Source organism: Schistocerca gregaria, chromosome X (assembly GCF_023897955.1).
Source record: "Schistocerca gregaria isolate iqSchGreg1 chromosome X, iqSchGreg1.2, whole genome shotgun sequence".
NCBI lineage: Eukaryota > Metazoa > Arthropoda > Insecta > Orthoptera > Acrididae > Schistocerca > Schistocerca gregaria.
Window position 1 is genome coordinate 821529522 of NC_064931.1, and position 21836 is coordinate 821551357.

General features: G+C 42.6%; 1 protein-coding gene across 9 annotated transcripts in view; it reads right to left on the reverse strand.

The window, feature by feature from the left end:
- Positions 1-21836, reverse strand: part of LOC126299316 (coiled-coil domain-containing protein 177) — a 265518-nt gene that overhangs the window by 4173 nt on the left and 239509 nt on the right. For all 9 annotated transcript variants that reach the window (XM_049991135.1, XM_049991137.1, XM_049991138.1 and 6 more), the window contains 2 exons: positions 20489-20701; positions 19345-19500 (listed from right to left, as the gene is read on the reverse strand). In XM_049991135.1, coding sequence (XP_049847092.1) covers positions 19345-19500; positions 20489-20701 — 369 coding nt within the window. The remainder of the gene's footprint in view (positions 1-19344; positions 19501-20488; positions 20702-21836) is intronic.

The window sequence follows — 21836 nt, forward strand, 5'->3', positions numbered from 1 at the left end:
TGGGTTGAGATGGGGCTGTGGGGTGAAGGACAGAGAGGGGCAGAAGGCAGGGAGGGGGTTGGAGGCAAGTGTGTACCAGCTTGGGGGATAGTGGGGAACTGTCTGTGGGCTAGTTAGGGGTGCAGATATCACGACATACGATTTTGTAGACTAGAGTATGACATAACAGCACACAACTAGCTAATGTGGGAACACAAACTGCGCAAGGGTCCTGCGGCAGGGCTGGTGTCTTCTGAACTATGTTTCCTACAATTTTGCTGGTACTTTCAGTGCTATATGTGAAAACCGCCTACAAAATATGTCGTGAATACACTTAGTAGTAAAGAAGTAATAAATTAAATCATCATATCATATGCAGCAGTTTCACTGCATGAACAGCGAGAATGTCATAAGTTGTTAACTTTTTTGTGGGCGGGGGGAGAGGGGGGGGGGGGGGGGTTTGTCAGAGAGAAAAGGTTTCATATAGGTTTGTAATTATGTCTAAAGTTTGTTGCAATACACTTCTTTTTCACACCCACAACCACCGCTTTGATAGGAAGGTGATTCTTACCACCATAGTGATTCTTTACAGACAGTAAGGGGGTGAGATGGGGGTGTGGGGTGAGGGATGGAGAGAGGCAGGAGGCGGGGGGGGGGGGGGGGGGGGAGTTGGGGGAAAGTGTCTAGCGGCTTGTGGGAGAGTGGGTGCAGGTATGGGGGCAGGTGGCAGACAGTTGGGCACGGGATTTTTAGAGTAGGCTACGAGATACGAGCACACAACTAGCTGATGCGAGACACATATTGGACGGAGCTCCTGGGGCAGGGGATGGTGTACAGAAAAACACACACACACACACACACACACACACACACACACACACACACACAATATTAGGTGGGGGGATGGGGGCACCAAGTTACCTCAGGTTTAGGCCAGAAAGGTTATGGGAGCAAAGGATGTGCTGTAAGGGTGATAGTTCCCATATGTGCATCTCAGAAAAGCTCATGGTGGTTGGGAGGATCCAGATGGCATGGGTTGTGGAGCAGCCAATGAAATCTCCAATGTCGTGCTCTGCTGCATGTCGTGCCACTGAATGGTCCACCTTGTTTTTGGCAACAGTTTGGCGGTGTGGCCATTTATTCAAGTTGACAGCTGCTTGGTTGTCATACCAATCTGAAACACAGTGCAATTGTTGCAGCACAGCTGGTATATAACGTGTCTGCTTTCACAGGGGGGGCAGGTCCCTGACTGGGTACTATGAGCTTGTCAGAGAGAAAAGGTTTCATATAGGTTTGTAATTATGTCTAAAGTTTGTTGCAATACACTTCTTTTTCACACCCACAACCACCGCTTTGATAGGAAGGTGATTCTTACCACCATAGTGATTCTTTACAGACAGTAAGGGGGTGAGATGGGGGTGTGGGGTGAGGGATGGAGAGAGGCAGGAGGCGGGGGGGGGGGGGGGGAGTTGGGGGAAAGTGTCTAGCGGCTTGTGGGAGAGTGGGTGCAGGTATGGGGGCAGGTGGCAGACAGTTGGGCACGGGATTTTTAGAGTAGGCTACGAGATACGAGCACACAACTAGCTGATGCGAGACACATATTGGACGGAGCTCCTGGGGCAGGGGATGGTGTACAGAAAAACACACACACACACACACACACACACACACACACACACACACACACAATATTAGGTGGGGGGATGGGGGCACCAAGTTACCTCAGGTTTAGGCCAGAAAGGTTATGGGAGCAAAGGATGTGCTGTAAGGGTGATAGTTCCCATATGTGCATCTCAGAAAAGCTCATGGTGGTTGGGAGGATCCAGATGGCATGGGTTGTGGAGCAGCCAATGAAATCTCCAATGTCGTGCTCTGCTGCATGTCGTGCCACTGAATGGTCCACCTTGTTTTTGGCAACAGTTTGGCGGTGTGGCCATTTATTCAAGTTGACAGCTGCTTGGTTGTCATACCAATCTGAAACACAGTGCAATTGTTGCAGCACAGCTGGTATATAACGTGTCTGCTTTCACAGGGGGGGCAGGTCCCTGACTGGGTACTATGAGCTTGTGAGGGGACTAGAGTAGTTGGTGCTGGGTGGGTGGATTGGGCAAATCTTGCATCTGGGTCTTCCACAGGGATGTGATCACTGTGGCAGGGGATTTGGGGTGGGAGTGGCATAGGGATGGACTATGATATTGTGGAGATTGGGTGGATGGCAGAACACCACTTTGGGAGGGATTGGAAGTATCTTGGGTAGGAGGTCCCTCATTTTAGGGCATGACAATAGATTATGAAAGCCTTGACAGATGATGTGGTTCAGTCATTCCAGTCCGGGGTAGTAATGGATGACAAGGGAGTGCTTCTTTGCGATTGATTCTTGGGATGTATGTGAGGATAAGGTGTGTGTGAGGATATGGCATGGGAGATCTGTTGTGAATCAGGTCTGGAGGGTATTGCATGTTTATTAAGGCCTTTTTCAAACCTTCAGCCTACTGTGTTTGTAAATTCTCATCACTGCAGATTCATCTACCAGGAGTGGCCAGGCTGCATGAAAGGGATGTTTTGGTGTGGAAGAGGTGGCAGCCGTCAAAGTGCAGGTACTGTTGGTGATTGGTGGGTATGATGTGGACCAAGGTGTGGACAGTGCCATCTGAGAGGAGAAGATCAACATTTAGGAAGGTGGCACAATGGGTGGAGGAGGACCAGCTGAAGTGAATGAGAAATAAGGTGTTGAGGTACTGGAGGAATGAGGATAAGGTATCCAGGCCTTGGGTCCAGATTATAAAGATGTCATCAATAAACCTGAACCAGACCAGGAGTTTGGGTTTTGGGAAGCTAGGATTGTTTCCTGTAGGAGGTGTCATGCGGGTGCCCATGGCTGTACCACGAATTTGTTTGTATGCTTCCCTTCAAAGGTGGAGTAGTTATGGGCTAGGATGTAGTTGGTTACACGTACAAGGAATGATGTTGTGGGTCTGGAATCTGCAGAGTGATGGGGTAGGTGGTGTTCAATCAAGGCAAGGCCATGGGCATGAGGGATGTTTGTGTATAGGGAGGTTTCATCAACAGTGACGATTAGGGATCCAGGAGGTAAGGTTGTTGGGATGGCCAGTGCAGAAAGTGATTGGTATCTTTAATGTGGGAGGGTACATTTTGAACAAAACCTAGCCTCCCACATTAAAGATACCAACCACTTCCTGCACTTTGGACAAAACCTAGCCTCCCACATTAAAGATACCAAACACTTCCTGCACTGGTTCTCCACCATCCCCAACACCCTTATCTCCCAGATCCCTAATTGTCACTTGTTGATGTAACCTACCTATACACCAATATCCCTCATGTCCTTAGCATTTCTGGGATTGAACACTATATTTCCCATCGCCCTGCAGATTCCAGACCCAGCACTTCATGCCCATACACCTAACCAGCTATATATTAACCCATAACTACTTCATGTTTGAGGGGAAGGTATACAAACAAATGCATGGCACAGCCATGGGCACCCTCCTGTGCTAACTTCTTCATGGGCTCCTACAGGAAACATTCCTAGCTTCACAAAACCCCCACCGAGCAAGGTGATGCACTGGTTAGCGTGCTGTACTCACTTTTGGGAGGACGAAAGTTCAAACCTGCATCAGGCAATCCTGATTTAGGTTTTCTGTGATTTACGTAAGTTTCTTCAAGCAAATGCTGGGATGGTTCCTTCACAAGGGCATAGCTGACTTCTTTCTCCATCCCTCCCTAATCAGATGGGACCAATGACCTTGCTGTTTGGTCCCCTCCCCCCCAAATCAACCAACCAATCAAAACCCAAAACCCTTGGTCTGGTTCAGGTTTATTGATGACATCTTTATAATCTGGACCCAAGGTCCAGATACCTTCTCCTCATTCCTCCAAAATCTGAACACCTTCTCTCCCACCCACTTTACCTGGTCCTCCTCCACTCATCATACCACCTTCCTAAATGTTGATCTCCTCTCAGATGGCTCTGTCCACACCTCAGTCCACATCATACCTGCACTTTGACAGCTGCCACCTCTTCCACACCAAAAAATACCTTCCATATAGACTGGCCACGCTGGGTAGATGCATTTGCAGTGATGACAACTCCCTCCTGCAGTATGCTGAAAGATTCACAAAGGCCTTAACAGACAGGCAATACCCTCCAGACCTGATTCATAAAGAGATCTCCCATGCTGATCTTCACACACAGCTGATCCTCATATACATCCCAAGAATCAATCACAAAGAAGCGCCCCCTTGTCATCCAATACCATCTGGACTGGATGACAGAACCGCATCCTCTGGCAGGGCTTTCATTTTCTACCATCATCTCCTCAAATGAGGGACATCCTACCCAAGATACTACTCCCTTCTGCCATCCACCAACCAACAGTATCCTAGCCCATCCCTACGCCACTCCCACCCCCAATCCCCTGTCACAGGATCATACCCCTGTGGAAGACACAGATGCAAGATTTGCCATATCCACCCACCCAGCACCAACTACTCTAGTCTCATCACAGGCTTATCCTCAACCTCTTCAAGGGCCATGCCAACTATGAAAGCATACATGTTATATAACAGCTCTGCTGTAACCACTGCACTGTGTTTTACATTGGTATAACAACCAACCAGCTGTCAACTCGAATGAATGGCCACTGCCAAACTGTTGCCAAAACCAAGGAAGGACACTCAGTGGCATGACACGCAGCAGAACACAACATTGAAGACGTGACAACCCATGCCATCTGGATCCTCCCAACCACCACTTGCTTTTATGAGCTGCGCACATGGGAGAGCTCTTACAGCAGCACATCCTTCACTTCCATAACCTTCCTGGCCTAAACCTGAGGTAACTTGCTGCCCCCCCCCCCCCCCCATCTTCCTGGCATAAATATAATCTCTTGGTCTCCCTCTATGATTTTTACCCTCCACACTGCCCTCCAATACTAAATTGGTGATCCCTTGATGCCTCATAACATGTCCTACCAAGCAATATCTGCTTCTAGTCAAATTGTGCCACAAACTCCTCTTCTCCCCAATCCTATTCAGTACCGCCTCATTAGTTATGTGATCTACCCATCTAATCTTCAGCATTCTTCTGCAGCATCACATTTCAAAAGCTTCTATTCTCTTCTTGTCCAAACTATTTATCGTCCATGTTCCACTTCCATGCATGGCTACACTCCATACAAATACTTTCAGAAACGATTTCCTGTCACTTAAATCTATACTCAATGTTAACAAATTTCTCTTCTTCAAAAATGCTTTCCTTGCCATTGCCAGTCTACATTTTATATCTTCTCTACTTTGACCATCATCAGTTATTTTGCTCCCCAAATAGCAAAACTCCTTTACTACTTTAAGGGTCTCATTTCCTAATGATTCCCTCAGCATCACCTGACTTAATTCGCCTACATTCCATTATTCTCATCTTGCTTTTGTTGATGTTCATCTTATATCCTCCTTTCAAGACACAGTCCATTCTGTTGAACTGCTCTTCCAAGTCCTTTGCTGTCTCTGACAGAATTACAATGTCATCGGCTAACCTTAAAAGTTTTTATTTCTTCTCCATGGATTTTAATACTTCCCTTTCATGTCCCTCAAATCTTATAACTGCCATCTGGTTTCTGTAGAAATTGTAAATAGCCTTTTGTTCCCTGTATTTTATCCCTGCCACCTTCATAATTTGAAAGAGAGTATTCCAGTCAACATCCTCAAAAGCTTTCTCTAAGTCTACAAATGCTAGCAACGTAGGTTTGCCTTTTCTTAATGTAGCCTCTAAAATAAGTCGTAGGGTCAGTATTGCCTCATGTGTTCCCATATTTCTACGGAATACAAGCTGACCTTCTCCGAGGTTGGCTTCAACCAGATTTTCCATTCGTCTGTAAAGAATTCGCGTTAGTATTTTGCAGCAGTGACTTATTAAACTGATAGTTCGGTAATTTTCACACCTGTCAACACCTGCTTTCTTTGGGATTGGAATTATTAAATTCTTCTTGAAGTCTGGGGGTATTTTGCCTGTCTCATACATCTTGCTCACCAGATGGTAGAGTTTTGTCAGGACTGGCTCTCCCAAGGCTTTCAGTAGTTCTAATGGAATGTTGTCTGCTCCCGGGGCCTTGTTTTGACTTAGGCCTTTCAGTGCTCTATCAAACTCTTCAGTATCATATCTTCCATTTCATCTTCATCTTCTTCCATTTCTATAAAATTGCCCTCAAGTACTTCGCCCTTTATAGACCCTCTATATACTCCTTCCACCTTTCTGCTTTCCCTTCTTTGCTTAGAACTGGGTTTCCATCTGATCTCTTGATATTCATACAAGTGGTTCTCTTTTCTCCAAAGGTCTCTTTAATTTTCCTGTAGGCAGTATCTATCTTAACCCTAGTGAGATAAGCCTCTACATCCTTACATTTGTCCTCTAGTCATGCCTGCTTAGCCATTTTGCACTTCCTGTCGATCTCATTTTTGAGACATTTGTATTCCTTCATTTACTGCATTTTTATATTTTCTCCTTTCGTCAGTTAAATTCAATCTACATCTACATCTACATCTACATCCATACTCCGCAAGCCACCTGACGGTGTGTGGCGGAGGGTACCCTGAGTACCTCTATCGGTTCTCCCTTCTATTCTAGTCTCGTATTGTACGTGGAAAGAAGGATTGTCGGTATGCTTCTGTGTGGGCTCTAATCTCTCTGATTTTATCATCATGGTCTCTTCGCGAGATATACGTAGGAGGGAGCAATATACTGCTTGACTCTTCGGTGAAGGTATGTTCTCGAAACTTTAACAAAAGCCCGTACCGAGCTACTGAGCGTCTCTCCTGCAGAGTCTTCCACTGGAGTTTATCTATCATCTCCATAACACTTTCGTGATTACTAAATGATCCTATAACGAAGCGTGCTGCTCTCCGTTGGATCTTCTCTATCTCTTCTATCAACCCTATCTGGTGCAGACCCCACACTGCTGAGCAGTATTCAAGCAGTGGGCGAACAAGCGTACTGTAACCTACTTCCTTTGTTGTCGGATTGCATTTCCTTAGGATTCTTCCAATGAATCTCAGTCTGGCATCTGCTTTACCAACGATCAACTTTATATGATCATTCCATTTTAAATCACTCCTAATGCGTACTCCCAGATAATTTATGGAATTAACTGCTTCCAGTTGCTGACCTGCTATTTTGTAGCTTAATGATGAGGGACCTATCTTTCTATGTATTCGCATCACATTACACTTGTCTACATTGAGATTCAATTGCCATTCCGTGCACCATGCGTCAATTCGCTGCAGATCCTCCTGCATTTCAGTACAATTTTCCATTGTTGCAACCTCTTGATGCACCACAGCATCATCTGCAAAAGGCCTCAGTGAACTTCCGATGTCATACACCAGGTCATTCACGTATATTGTGAATAGCAATGGTCAATATTTCTTCTATCACCCAAGGGTTTCTACTAGCCCTTGTCTTTTTATCTACTCGATCCTCTGCTGCCTTCACTACTTCATCCCTCAAAGCTACCCATTCTTCTCCTACTGTATTTCTTTCCCCCATGCTTGTCAATTGTTCCCTTATGCTCTCCCTGAAACTCTGTACAACCCCTGGTTTAGTCAGTTTTTTCCAGGTCCCATCTCCTTAAATTCCCATCTTTTTGCAGTTTCTTCAGTTTTAATCTACAGTCCATAACCAATAGATTGTGGTCAGAGTCCACATCTGCCCCTGGAAATGTCTTACAATTTAAAACCTGGTTCCTAAATCTCTGTCTTACCATTATATAATCTATCTGAAACCTGTCAGTATCTCCAGGCTTCTTCTATGTATGCAACCTTCTTTTATGATTCTTGAACCAAGTGTTAGCTATGATTAAGTTGTGCTCTGTGCAAAATTCCTCTTTCATTTCTTACCCCCAATCCATATTCACCTACAACATTTCCTTCTCTTCCTTTTCCTTCTATCGAATTCCAGTCACCCATGACTATTAAATTTTCATCTCCCTTCACTATCTGAATAATTTCTTTTATCTCATCATACATTTCTTCAATTCTTCGTCATCTGCAGAGCTAGTTGGCATATAGATTTGTACTACTGTCATAGGCATGGGCTTCGTGTCTATCTTAGCCACAACAATGCGTTCGCTGTGCTGTTTGTAGTAGCTTACCCGCATTCCTATTGTTTTATTCATTATTAAACCTACTCCTGCATTACCCCTATTTCATTTTGTATTTATAAGCCTGTAGTCACCTGACCAAAAGTCTTGTTCCTCCTGCCACTGAACTTCACTTATTCCCACTATATCCAACTTTAACCTATCCCTTTTTAAATTTTATAACCTACCTGCCAGATTAAAAGATCTGACATTCCACACTCCGATCCATAGAACGCCAGTTTTCTTTCTCCTGATAACAACATCCTCCTGAGTAGTCCCCACCCGGAGATCCGAATGGGGGACTATTTTACCTCTGGAATATTTTACCCAAGTGGACCCCATCATCATTTATCCATACAGTAAAGCTGCATGCCCTCAGGAAAAATTACAGCTGTAGTTTCCCCTTGCTTTCAGCCATTCACAGCACCAGCACAGCAAGGCCGTTTTGGTTAGTGTTACAAGGCCAGATCAGTCAATCATCCAGACTGTTGCCCCTGCAACTACTGAAAAGGCTGCTGCCCCTCTTCAGGAACCATACATTTGTCTAGCCTCTCAACAGATACCCCTCTGTTGTGGTTACACCTACGGTACGGCTATCTGTATGGCTGAGGCATGCAAGCCTCCCCACCAACGGCAAGGTCTATGGTTTATGGGGGGAGGGTATGTACAGTATGTGATCAAAAGTATCTGGACACCTGGCTGAAAATGACTTACAAGTTCATGGCGCCCTTCATCAGTAATGCTGGAATTCAATATGGTGTTGGCCCTCCCTTAGCTTTCCACTCTCACAGGCATACATTCAGTCAATTGCTGGAAGATTTCTTGGGGAATGGCAGCCCATTCTTCACAGAGTGCTGTACTGAGGAGAGGTATTGATGTTGGTCAGTGAGGCCTGGCATGAAGTCGGCATTCCAAAACATCCCAAAGGTGTTCTATAGGAGCCATATCAGGAATCTCTGCAGGCCAGTGCATTGCAGGGATGTTATTGTCATGTAACCACTCTGCCACAGGCCGTGCATTATGAACAGGTGCTTGACCATGTAGAAAGATGCAATCGCCATCCCAGAATTGCTCTTCAACAGTAGGAAGCAAGAAGGTGCTTATAACATCAATGTAGGCCTGTGCTGTGATAGTGCCATGCAAAACAACAAGGGGCGCAAGCCCCCTCCATGAAAAACACGACCACACCATAACACCACTGCCTCAAAATTTTACGGTTGGCACTTTATACGCTGGCAGATGATGTTCACCGGGCATTCGCCATACCCACACCCTGCCATTGGATCGCCACATTCTGTACCATGATTCATCACTACACACAACGTTTTTCCACTGTTCAGATGTCCAATGTTTATGCTCCTTACATCAAGCGAGGTGTTGTTTGGCACTGACCAGCATGATGTGTGGCTTATGAGCAGCCACTCAACCATGAAATTTAAGTTTTCTCACCTCCCACCTAAGTGTCATAGTCTCTGCAGTGGATCATGATACAATATGGAATTACTGTGTGATGGTCTGAATAGATGTCTGCCTGTTACACATTATGACCCTCTTCAACTGCCGGCGGTCTCTGTCAGTCAGCAGTCGAGGTCAGCCAGTATACTTTTGTGCTGTATGTGTCCCTTCACATTCCCACTTCGCTCTCACATTGGAAGCAGTGGGCCTAGGGATGTTTAGAAGTGTAGAAATGACACAAGTGGTACCCAATCACCTGACCGCATTCAAAGTCCATGAGTTCCATGGAGCACCCAGTTCTGCTCTCTCACGATGTCTAATGACTACTAAGGTCGCTGATATGTAGACCTGACAGCAGCTGGCAGCACAATGCACCTAATATGAAAAACATATGTTTTTTCGGGGTGTCTGGATGCTTTTGATCACGTAGTGTATGTATGCATGTATGTATGTATGTTCCACATCTCTTCCTAAACCACCTGACTGATTCCAAACAAACTGTGTACAAATATCACTTACTGTCAGGAAAGAATCACTGTGGTGGTAAGAATCACCTTCCTATCAAAGGGGTGGGTGTGGGTGTGAAAGACAAAGACCCAAATTTTATTCATGCAATATTTGAGAATGGAACACTTAGTGATTGGCAACAAACTTTACACATAATTTCAAACCTATACTAAACCTTTTCTCACTGGCCACACCCCCCACCACACAAAAAAAGTTTATCACTTACTGCTTTTTTGCTGTTCATTCAGTGAAACTGCTGCACCAGGCATGACATTTTAATGTATTATGTATTCATGACATATTTTGTAGACTGTTTTCACATACTGCACTGAAAGTGCCTGCAAAATTATCTCATTGTACAAATCCTAGTTCAGAAGACATGATGTCATAAACACTGAGATGTGTGAAAAACTACCACATCATACACTATTTTGATATTTATTACTTCTTTGCTACTAACTATATTCTCAACACATTTCGCAGACAGTATCAAAATATGCTAATGAATGTACCTACACACAATTCAAGAAATATATCATAAACATTGAGTTGTGTGAAAACAAAACTGCATGGCAAACTTCGCTAGATATACAGGTGAAACGTGTACAAATATATGCGAAACATATGCATATGTGGGAAAAGCCACAGGTAAAGAACTCCTAAACCCCTGGATCAATTTCAACTAAATTTGGTACACACGCTACTTACTATCTAGAAAGAAACACTGTGGGTGTAAGAAGCAGTAAACTCCTATTGGTGGGTGGTGCTGATAATGTGGAGAGAGAAGGGGAGAGCAAGATATTGACAGACAGAAAGGTGGAAGGAGGAGATGGACAGAGAGATGGGGAGGGGGAAATGGGCGGAGAAAGGGCAGAGTAGATGGACAGAGAGAAGGAGAGGATTTGATGAACTGAGAGAGGTGTAGGATGCGATAAAGGGGCTCTGGTGGAGATAGAAGAAGCAGGAAGAGATGGACTGAGGGGAGCAGCAGATGGACAGCGACTGGGAGATGGAGGAGTTGGACAGAGAGGAGAGAAGGATATGGATGAAGAGGGGGTGGATGAGATGGACAGGGAAAGGGGGAAGGAGGAGATGGACTAATAGAATTGGAATAAATACACACCCAGACAATGCCAGGTACTTAGCTAGTTCAATTATAAATGCAATACTGTTCCTTATTACAGAGACTTCAGTGAATTGGAGTGTGTGAAAAGAAATTTACATATGTAAAATATAGTAAAACAAACTTAGCTACCTTAAAACAGAATAGAGAAATCTGTGGACACTGGGCATTACTATTTTTATTTACAAATCCTCATGTTGTAGGGTCAAAGTAGATATATAAATTTATGAGCTAAAGCTGCATGGGCCATATCAGAAAACCTGCCACGGTGTAAGGGCTTTGACAAGGGCTATACACAAATTATATTTCTCAGATCTGTCATATCACCTGGCGACAGCTTTTGTCAGCTGTTTTTTGTAAATCTGGTTATTGTATACTGTATGCATTGTTATATACATTATGATCTTATCATATTTTTACATTTACAATTAAATTTTTTCTTTTATTATTTTTAGTTTTAATATAAGGTGGTTCAACTATTTCCATGGTCACAGTACAGTTCCACTGTCCTATACCAGCATGCCACCTGGTGCAAAATGTTATCAGTTAAGCTTTGTAATGCCATTCTCCCATCAGTTGAGTTATGGTACTGACGGCTGACACATATGACTCCCATACTCTGTAATGCAAAGCGTAGTAGTTCTGCAACGGATCAGAAGTCTTAGCGAGCAGACGATCTGGCCAACCCTTCTGAATGCAGCGTAAATCCCGGGAAAGGGTAGGGTCAGAACCCGTAGCAGCCGCCAGAGGTCCCCTGTGATGGGGAACCTGTCCACAACCCGCTGCTCAGCAACATCCAGGTGGAAACACAAAAGTCTGTACCTATCAAATGCCAGATCAGGACCCATGGGAAGGTGAGACAGTGCATCAGCATTCACATGTTGAGCCGTTGGCCAGAAATAAATCTCATAATTGAAACGAGGCAAGTAAAGAGCCCAACGTTGGAGGCGGTGTGCAGCTTTGTCGGGAAGTGATGTTGATGGATGAAACAAGGAAACAAGTGCTTTGTGATCCAAAACAAGATGAAATTTGGATCCATAGAGAAAAACATCAAACTTATGAAGAGCATAAATAATGGCCAAAGCTTCTTTTTCAATTTGAGAATACTTTTGTTGGGCATCTGTGGGCGTTTTGGAGGCATAAGCAATGGGTTGTTCAGAACCATCAGAAAAACGGTGCGCAAGGACTGCACCGACCCCTTATTGAGAGGCGTTCATGGCAAGAACAAGATGTTGGCCAGGTCGATAAGTAGCCAGGCATGGGGCCTGCTTCAGCATAGTCTTCAATTTCTGGAAAGCCGCATCGCATGACACGGACCAGTGAAAAGGCACGTTTTTAAGCAATAGGCGATGCAACGGCTGAGCCACCAAAGCAGCAGATGGTAAAAACTTGTGATAGTATGCTATTTTCCCCAAGAAGGCCTGCAAATCCTTAACAGATGTAGGGTGAGGAAGGACATCGATCACAGCGACAGTTTGCTGAAGCGGATGAATACCATCCCACGGGAGTTGAAACCCCAAGTACGTGATAGATGCCTGAAAAAATTTTGATTTCTGAAGATTACACTTAAGACCGGCAGTCTGTAAGACATGAAAAAGTGTGTGGAGATTTTGAAGATGTTCGTCAGTGGTGGAGCCAGTGACAACAATGTCGTTCTGGTAATTTATGCGCCCAGGAACAGTGAGCAATAATTGTTCCAAGAATCGCTGAAAGAGAGTAGGGGTGCTGGCAAACCTGAATGGCAATCGTTGGTATTTATAGAGGCCGAAAGGCATGTTAAGGACCAGAAACTGCCGGGAAGCAGTGTCGAGAGGAAGTTGATGATAACCTTCTGACAGGTAAGTTTAGAAAAATACTGGCCTCCAGCAAGTTTAGTGAACAATTCTTCAGGTTGAGGCATAGGGTAAGTGTTGATAAGGCATTGAGCATTCACCATTTGGCTTAGCAACAACAATGACAGGAGAGGACCACTCACTGGAAGTGAAGGGAAGCAAGACCCCTGAAGCAGTGAGACGGTCCAGCTCCCGTTTGACCTGATCACGAAGGGCCACAGGAATGGGCCAAGCCCGAAAAAACTTAGGCCGAGCAGTGGGTTTGAGCATGATACGAGCTTCAAAGTCGTTTGCACGGCCTAACCCAGGAGAAAAGAGGGATGAAAATATCGTTGACAAGGAATCCAGTTGAGCATAAGGAACAGCGTCAGAGACAATATTGACAGAGTCATCTATGGAGAACCCAAAAACGCGAAAGGCATCGAAACCAAAAAGATTCTCTGCATTACAATGGTCGACCACAAATATGGGAACAGTGCAAATGACAGATTTGTAAGATACCTCAGCATCAAATTGTCCCAAGAGAGAAATCTTCTGTTTATTGTAAGTCCGTAATTGCCTAGTGACATGTGACAGGATTGGAGAACCCAACTGAAGATAAGGCTGAGAATTGATGATAGTGGCAGCAGAACCAGTATCCATCTGCATGCTAACATCTGGGAAGAAGTACAATTGACAGACAACACAGAATCAGAATCAGCATCACGTTCATGAACATCATGTATGCGGTCGGATTTGCAAATGGATGACACATGACCCTTTTTTTTCTTTTTTTGCATTTGTGACACACGGCCCAACGTTGTGGACAATCTTCTCATGAATGTTTCGTAAAACACTGCGGACATGAAGGAAGTTGCTGTGGGTTTTGCTGCAGTTTCTTAGAGGTTTGTTTACGGTTAGGCCAAGGCTGCGCTTGGGAGCGTACTGCGGCCACGTCGGTCAGTGGGGACACACCACATGCTTCGTCAACATCGTACAGAGGTTGTATTTCCTTGACATCACCCCATGCCTCTATCTGCGCTCCAGCGCCGCAAGAAATTTCAAAAGACTGAGCAATGGACAGGACTTCATCTAGAGTCGGATTTGCCAACTGAAGGGCACATTGCCTAACTTCTTTGTCGGGTGCCGATCGGATAATAGCATCCCATACCATGGAATCAACGTAGGATTCTTTCTGAACTTCAGTACAAATTGACACTTTCTACTGAGGCCGTGAAGTTCAGCAGCCTAAGCGTGATAGGATTGATTCGATTGTTTTTGACAACGATAAAAGGCAACACGAGAGTCTACCACATGTGTTTGCTTTTGAAAATAGGACAAGGATGCAGGATCTTTCAAAGGAGCCAATTGCGACAACAACCAATACATTTGAAGTGAAATCCATGAAAGGAACAGAGACTTACATGTTTGTTCATCCGCAACATGAAATGCCAAGAAGTGCTGTTGAAGACATTTTTCGTAATCAGACAAGTCTTCCACCGTCTCATCGTAAGGAGGAAAAGTAGGTAGAGACAATGATGCCGTGATGAAATCACAATCGCATTTGTGAGAAGCGTTTGCTGTTCTATGAGACCTTGCAATAGTTGCTCTAAAGTAGCCATGGAAACATGTGGGTCAATGATGGAAAAGAAAAATCCTACCCTTGTCGCCAATTGTTTTAACTTAAAGTTGAACAAATACATTTCAAGGAAGACGCAATAAATGAAAGTCACAGATCAAGTAAACAGAGTAAGATGTGTGAACACTTTTACAGTCAAATCATAACTGAGTCCGGGTTGAGCGGCCACTGGCTGGCTGCTCCATGGCTGGCAGACAGTGCCACATGTATAGGATGCGGGTAACTGCGTGGCGGCACTTTGAAAGATCGGCGAGTCACAACAACCACCAACTCAAATTTACACAGAGATCTACAAACTGCTAAATGAGATAGCTATATAAACCACAGAATACTGAATATTATTCCTCTTCTCTCTTTGATGCACCCAGAACACATGGGCATTTATCAATATAACTTGATATGCGTAGACACCAATGGCAATTACGCAAAGAGTTGCAATTCTCTATGACAGGTAGAATGGCCAGCAGAGTATATTAGTGCTTCTCATGTTTAGTGTTGTTACCAAGCTCGGTAGAGTATATAAGGGGTGTGAGTATATAAGGAGTGCAAACATTGAATTATCACTCTGAAGGACATGGAGGTACAGTGCATCAAGTGAGTGTGAGTTATCAACAACTGACAGAGTTTGAAAGGGGCTTCACTGTAGGTCTCCATTTAGCCAGCTGGTCAAATTGTGCAATACTCAGATTTTTGGGGCATTCAGATGTGGCAGTGGCCCAGTGTTAGCCTGCATGGGTACATGAAGGAGGCGTACTCATTGTCAAGGTTCTGGTTCAACACATCTGACTACCATATGGGAGGATCACAGTATTGTGCATTGGACACATAGTAACCGCTTCAGATCTGTGTCTGGTGTCCGAGAACAAATAATGGACTCCCTGCAACATTCTATGTCATCCCTCACCATCGGTCAGAGACCAGCAGCAGCTAGACTAGAGAATTACCATCCCATGTGTAGACTGCCGTCTATGTCACTACACAAATGGCTGTTTTTGGAGTGGTGCTATGACTGGGAAGCCCATTCTGTGTCCTTATGTCTACCTCTCATACGACAATATCATGGTGTCATTTTCCAACAGGATAATGATCATCCACATGTCATGTGCCTCTACAAACTGTCTGGATGATGCCAAGGTACTCCTGTGGCCAGCAAGATGCCCAGATCTGTCTCCAATAGAACATATATGGGACCAGTTCAGACTGAAACTCTGTCTCACTGCCAGTATCCAGGAAATCAAGGAGCAGTCACAACAGTTGTGAGCCAGCTTTCCTCAGGAGATAATACAAAGGCTTCATGACACATTTTCCAACTGAACCAGTGCAAGTGTCCAGGCCAGAGTGGGAGCAATGTTATACTGATAAGTTGAGTCATACTGCAAAGCTTTTAACTCGATATTGTGATCACTGAAATAACCGTACATACCCTCTCAACCCGTGAAGTTTCATTTCATTTCCTCCTTCATTTCTGGGTGCTTTTTTTGTCAGGTAGTGTAATTCAACATTACTGCTTAATTTCTAGGTGTCTGTCTTATTTTAGCACATCAGTAATTGCCTTATAATTATTATTTCCAATGTTGCCAGTTTATTTAACTTACAATGTGAGGGGCAATAAAAAAGTTTCTATTTGAGAGGGTTGCTGCAGTATATGTGCAATGTAGTGCGACTGTGATACAGGTATATAGCACCAACAGGTAGGGCAGGGATTAGTGTGGCATTTGTATATTTCTGGTGTGCATGCAGTAAATGCAAGAACATGAACTATGGTGACATTATTACCAAATGTGTCCAAGCAGAACCAGCCTGCTGTTATTCTTTTCTTGGGTGTCAAAGGACAAACATTGATAGACATTTACTGGATAATGAAGACTGTGTGTGGGGCAGCATGTCTGTCAAAAACCACCACTGTGGAATGGTGTACCAAGATCGATGCTGGTTGCATTTTGACACAAGACGCCGGTCAATATCTTGGAGGGGAGACAAGCCTCACCCATTACAGATGACAACAAGCATGTGGTTGATGATGGGACAGGGGCAGACCAGTGCATAACCATTCATGTGTTAACAAATAATCTCAACATCAGCTTTGGTAGTGTCAACACATTATCCAGCAAGAGTTAATCTACCATGAGGTCTGCATTCAGTGGAGACCCTGAGTGTTGAATGCCAGACAAAAACCAAATAGGATGGCTGTTTGCCTGAAGCACCTGAGGCATTTCAATGTTGAAGGCACATTTCTTGAGGGCATCGTTGCAGTGGTGCCACTACTGGGAACTGGAGTGGAAACCATCGACAAAGCATTGGTGTTATCCATTGTTCCCTTGTCCCAAGAAATTCAAGAGCTAACCATCTGCTGTAAAAATGATACTCACCCCGTTCTTTAATTACCAGGGCCCACTACTTATTGATTTCAAGGAATCTAGTGTCTCCATCAGTGGGGAATGGTACTGTGCAATACTGGAGAGTATGGCATGCAAAATAAGGTGAAACATCCAGGAAAACTTTGACAATGGGTGCTGCTGCTTCATGATAATGCATATCGCAAATATCATAATACAGAAGTTATGCCAACTCAAGTGGGAGACACTTGACCACCTGCACTATAGTCCTGATCTCTCCCCACGTGATTATCACACCTTTGGTCCCTGAAATAAAGCCTAGGAGGTTTGATGATTTCTGTTGGATGAGGATGCACAGCAGGCAGTTACGGGCTTCTTCATGCAATAGGACACAGTGTTTTACCAAATGAGTATCTTCAACCTGGTGTATGGGCCGCACGATTGGCTCACTGTTCACGCTGACATTATCTGACTGGCATGCTAATTTTGGAATGTATGGTCTTTGAATAGAAACTTTTTGATCAGACCTTATACATTCACTGTCCTCCATAGATTTCATCACATAGAACCTTTTGGTTTGTGGAATAAGTAAAGAGGCACTTTAATAAAAGATGATCAAAGTGTAGAAACTAAATTTGTAGGAGAAAGAAAGTGGCTAAATTGGAAGAAACTTATGCTTCCTCAATTATAATAAAGTGCTGCTGCTTATCTTCTATTGGTAGTTCAGTATTTACTTGCAGTGGTAGTTTTTAAAAGAAAACAGTTATTCACAACTGTAAATACTGAGTCCTATTTACAATACATCTAGTATCATGGGTGTCAATCATAAATTTTATTCTGTTATTAACAACAAATACCATTGTGAAGTATATGTATTGGCATGTAAGTGTAAGAGCCACTAAGTATCTCAAGAGTCCTCTGCAAGACGTTCAGTAATCAACTTTATGTAATATTCTTACCGCATGCTACTGTAGGGGGCAAAAACTTTTTTGAACTTGCACCAGAATATTATGTCATAGCCCAGTATTTACTAAGTAGTGATAAAAGAATAGAACAAGAAGTGCTAAACAGAACTAAGAAAGCAGCCTCTCAGTGTACTATCGGATGACTAACACAAATTATGGAACAAACAGATAGGTATGAAAACTAAAATGCAAACTTACAAAGAAATTATGGTGCCAATTGCAGCATATGGTATGGAGAGTTTGGCACTACAAGAGAAACACCTAAGCAGGATCACTGATACAGAAATTAAGTTCATGAGGAAAGCAGTAGGGAAGAATGAAAAAGACAGAGTTAGAAATGAAAAAATATGAGAAAAGGCTGGGCAGGCAAAAGTAATTAGTGTGGCAGTTGAGGAGCATCAGTTGAGATGGTATGGGCATGTTATGAGAATGCAAACGGATGGAAAAGCTAAACAAGTACTTGAAATACGTATACAGGGAGGAGCTGGATAAGGAAGATGACCCCTGAATCATGTGGGAGGACAGGGTTGAGAAACAAAGGTATGGAAAAACAATTATGGAAATGAAGAGATAGTATGAGAATAAAGTGGAATGGCTGAAATGTATAGAGCAAGGCTACACCAATGCTTGATAGCATAAGGGAAGTGAAGAAGAAAATGTGTTTCAATATTTTTACCCTGTCGAAACACACTAAACAAAAAAGAGGAAGAAGAAGAAGAAGAAGAAGAAGAAGAAGAAGAAGAAGAAGAAGAAGAATAACTGTTATCAATGGGTGAGAGAGTGGAAGAGTGTCACTTAACAATCTTATCACCAACACTTAATTTCTGCAGATTTACAAGGGTTCAAATGCCCCTAATGGATATGTTACTCAGGTGAATCCAGTGACTAGTCCACATTAAAAGTCACTGAGCTTTCCTGACTGACCAGTTATTCCATTGTACTGGTGGATCCACCTAAGATTGCCTAAGAAGACAATTTCTGACAGTTGGCAGCACTGTTGCCAGCTTTCAGTTGTAAACTGCAAATGGCTGCATGCAAAAACAATAGCTGTCTACAGAGCTCCGGCAGTAATGATGCATTAAAAGAGAGATGTTTACAAAATTCTGTTACATCCCTGGTTTATGCAGGCCTGCAAAATGGCCGCTCCCAGCCCACTGGAACTGTCAAGGATCTTTCTCCTCCGACTTGACTATGGTGGTCAGTTCTGCATTACATCCAAGTGTCTAAATACTTTTCAATCAGAAAGTGTATACTGGAAGTACTGCACAGTGATGTGAGTATCCTTTTAAAGGTATTAGAGCACCATTTCTTGTGTACCTTGCATGGCAAAACACATTATACGAAGTCATTCAAATTGAATATTGGGACACAGTTACCGTAAATGCTCCCTTAAATCTGCTGTAGCCTGAGCCTGACGTCTGGATTCTCTGATAGCCAGATCACGTTCCTCAGCCATCTGTTTCATTTTTGCTTCCTTTCGGGCTATTATTTCACGTATGTACTGTATTCTTGCTTCATCCTCGCGGTTAATTCTGTAAAATAATAATAAGACTGTAGCTAAATTACACTATCAGTAGAACAAGGCAATAAATAAATTAATCATTTTAATCAAAGTTTGAAGTTATGGTTTTTGCGAATAGGAACTGTAATGTAGCTATAAGAAATAGCAAATGATGGAGCTGTGTTAAAAAGCCATAGGAAAAGAAGTTAAATGGATTTCATTCGTAAATGGTCAAATTCCAACTCCAGAGAACTTAATACATTTATGTTCAATATGATCTTATCTAGTTTTATTTTTTGCATGTGAATTCTGACTAAGCACAGCCAGTATTGCTTGCAGTCTCAGCCTTTGGTTTTAATACAGCTTCAAACACATAATGGGAGAGGCAGGACAAAGCACAGCAATGATTTTCAATAATAACAACAATAATAATAATTTGATTTCTTATCAATTACTTAATTTCATATAGCACTAGTATAAAATATGTGTGTGGTAAAAACAAAAGACTTGGTATTTAGATGTTTAATAAAATTAACACCATCCTCTTTTCTCAATGCTAATGAGAGGAACAGATGTATGTTAAGTCCAAAATATATTCACCTACAGGAACATCAAATCTAGAAAAAAATATGAGTGTTCTAAAATTAATAACACAAAACAAAAAAGTAAAGCACAAGTAGAGTTAAATGTCCCACTGACAAGACGGTCATAGAGACAGAGCAGAAACTCAGATTGTGCAAGGGTGTGGGAAGAAATTGCCAAAATTAATTGTAGGCAACCTCAGAAAACCTACATCTGGTCAGATGGAGATTTGAACACTGCTTCTCTCAAATGTGAAGCTAGTGGTTAATCTGAACCATTACACCTCTTCTCTTGGTAATAACAAGAAACAGCAGCCTCTCAACAAATTCCTGAACTAAAGAAATGACAGTAACTAAAATCTGTGTGTGTCTTTTTTCGTATAATATTTAAATAGTAATTATATAACATATTCATCTATTCTTTCAGTCAATTGGTACCTTTCCATGAGTCGTGTGTGATGGCGCTGCCTAGCACGATTCTCTGTTTCAACCCGCTGTCTCTTGCTCTCAACTTGTCTTGTTGCCCTGTGTTCAGCCTTTTGAGTTGCTTCACACTGCAGTGTCTTCACTTGTTTCTGCCACTTTTCAAATCCGCGCTCCAAGTCATCGTGCAACTGGCGAACTTGTTGGAATTTTATAGCTCTTTCTAAACTGTAAAAGAAAAAGACTGTTTTCATTTTGCAACTCTTAAAGATAATCAGAGCAAAAAAGGTCATAAAATGTTGATTTATTCCATTATTTTCATTTTTTAAGTTTGCTAACTAATTTACTTTAATGCATAAACCTTAACATAATGTGGGACAAATTAGAAATTGTTATAATATGTACATAGTATATGGTACAATAACACTGTGTGTAAAACACTACATGTGATCAAGAAGACAGTACATATGCTAGCACAGGGTATAATATCTCTGTTATTACATGAGAGATTAAATATACAGCAACAATCTGATGCCTAGTCAATACTTGCAGTGTGTGTGATCAGAGTTAGCAACTTCAACAGTCACTTGACAAAGAAAAGTTTGTAACAACTTGTCTTGTGAGTTGTGATGATTACATGTAGTTTTCAAAGCAGTTAATGTTGTAACAATATAAGAAGTGTGTTGCATAACAGTTTAATGCATTTTCCTGGAAGTACAATTGTAACATATTGCTAGAAAGTAAGTCATATACCACAATAAAAGGTAAGATTCCTTTCTAGATTTTGGAGATCGGCTGAATTTTTTGTCTGAAAAAAAAATAAAAAATAAAAACAAAAGATTTGAGGCAGAAAGGGCTCCAAATCAGTTGGCGAATTGTTAAAAAATATTGTGTTTCCCACTGAAGCCACCTGTTAATGTTCAGGATGCTTTACAATTGGTTTGGTTTGATAAAGTTTGGTGTTTTGGGAAGGGATGGTCATGTCATGATGTGCACTACCATTCCAAAAAATATTCATTGATTCATACATTTGCCTCATATTAGCATTGGCTATCTTTACCCACATATAAGAAGCTACTTTAAAAAGTATGGTTTAATAGATTTTATTTGAAACTATTATTTATTGACTTTTACATAAAACTGCATACCATCAGATAGGACTAGAAAAAACTAAATAAAGATTTATACTTTGTAAAAAGTAGAAATTCACAAAACTCCATCAAACTGCAACTGCCACTACTACTTACAGAGCTACTATCAAAGCATTATTTTTTATTTTAATATTTATTACACTACCTACTACACTGACATATATGGATTTTCCCTTGCACGCTCTCTGTGGGACCCACATTCCCAACATGTC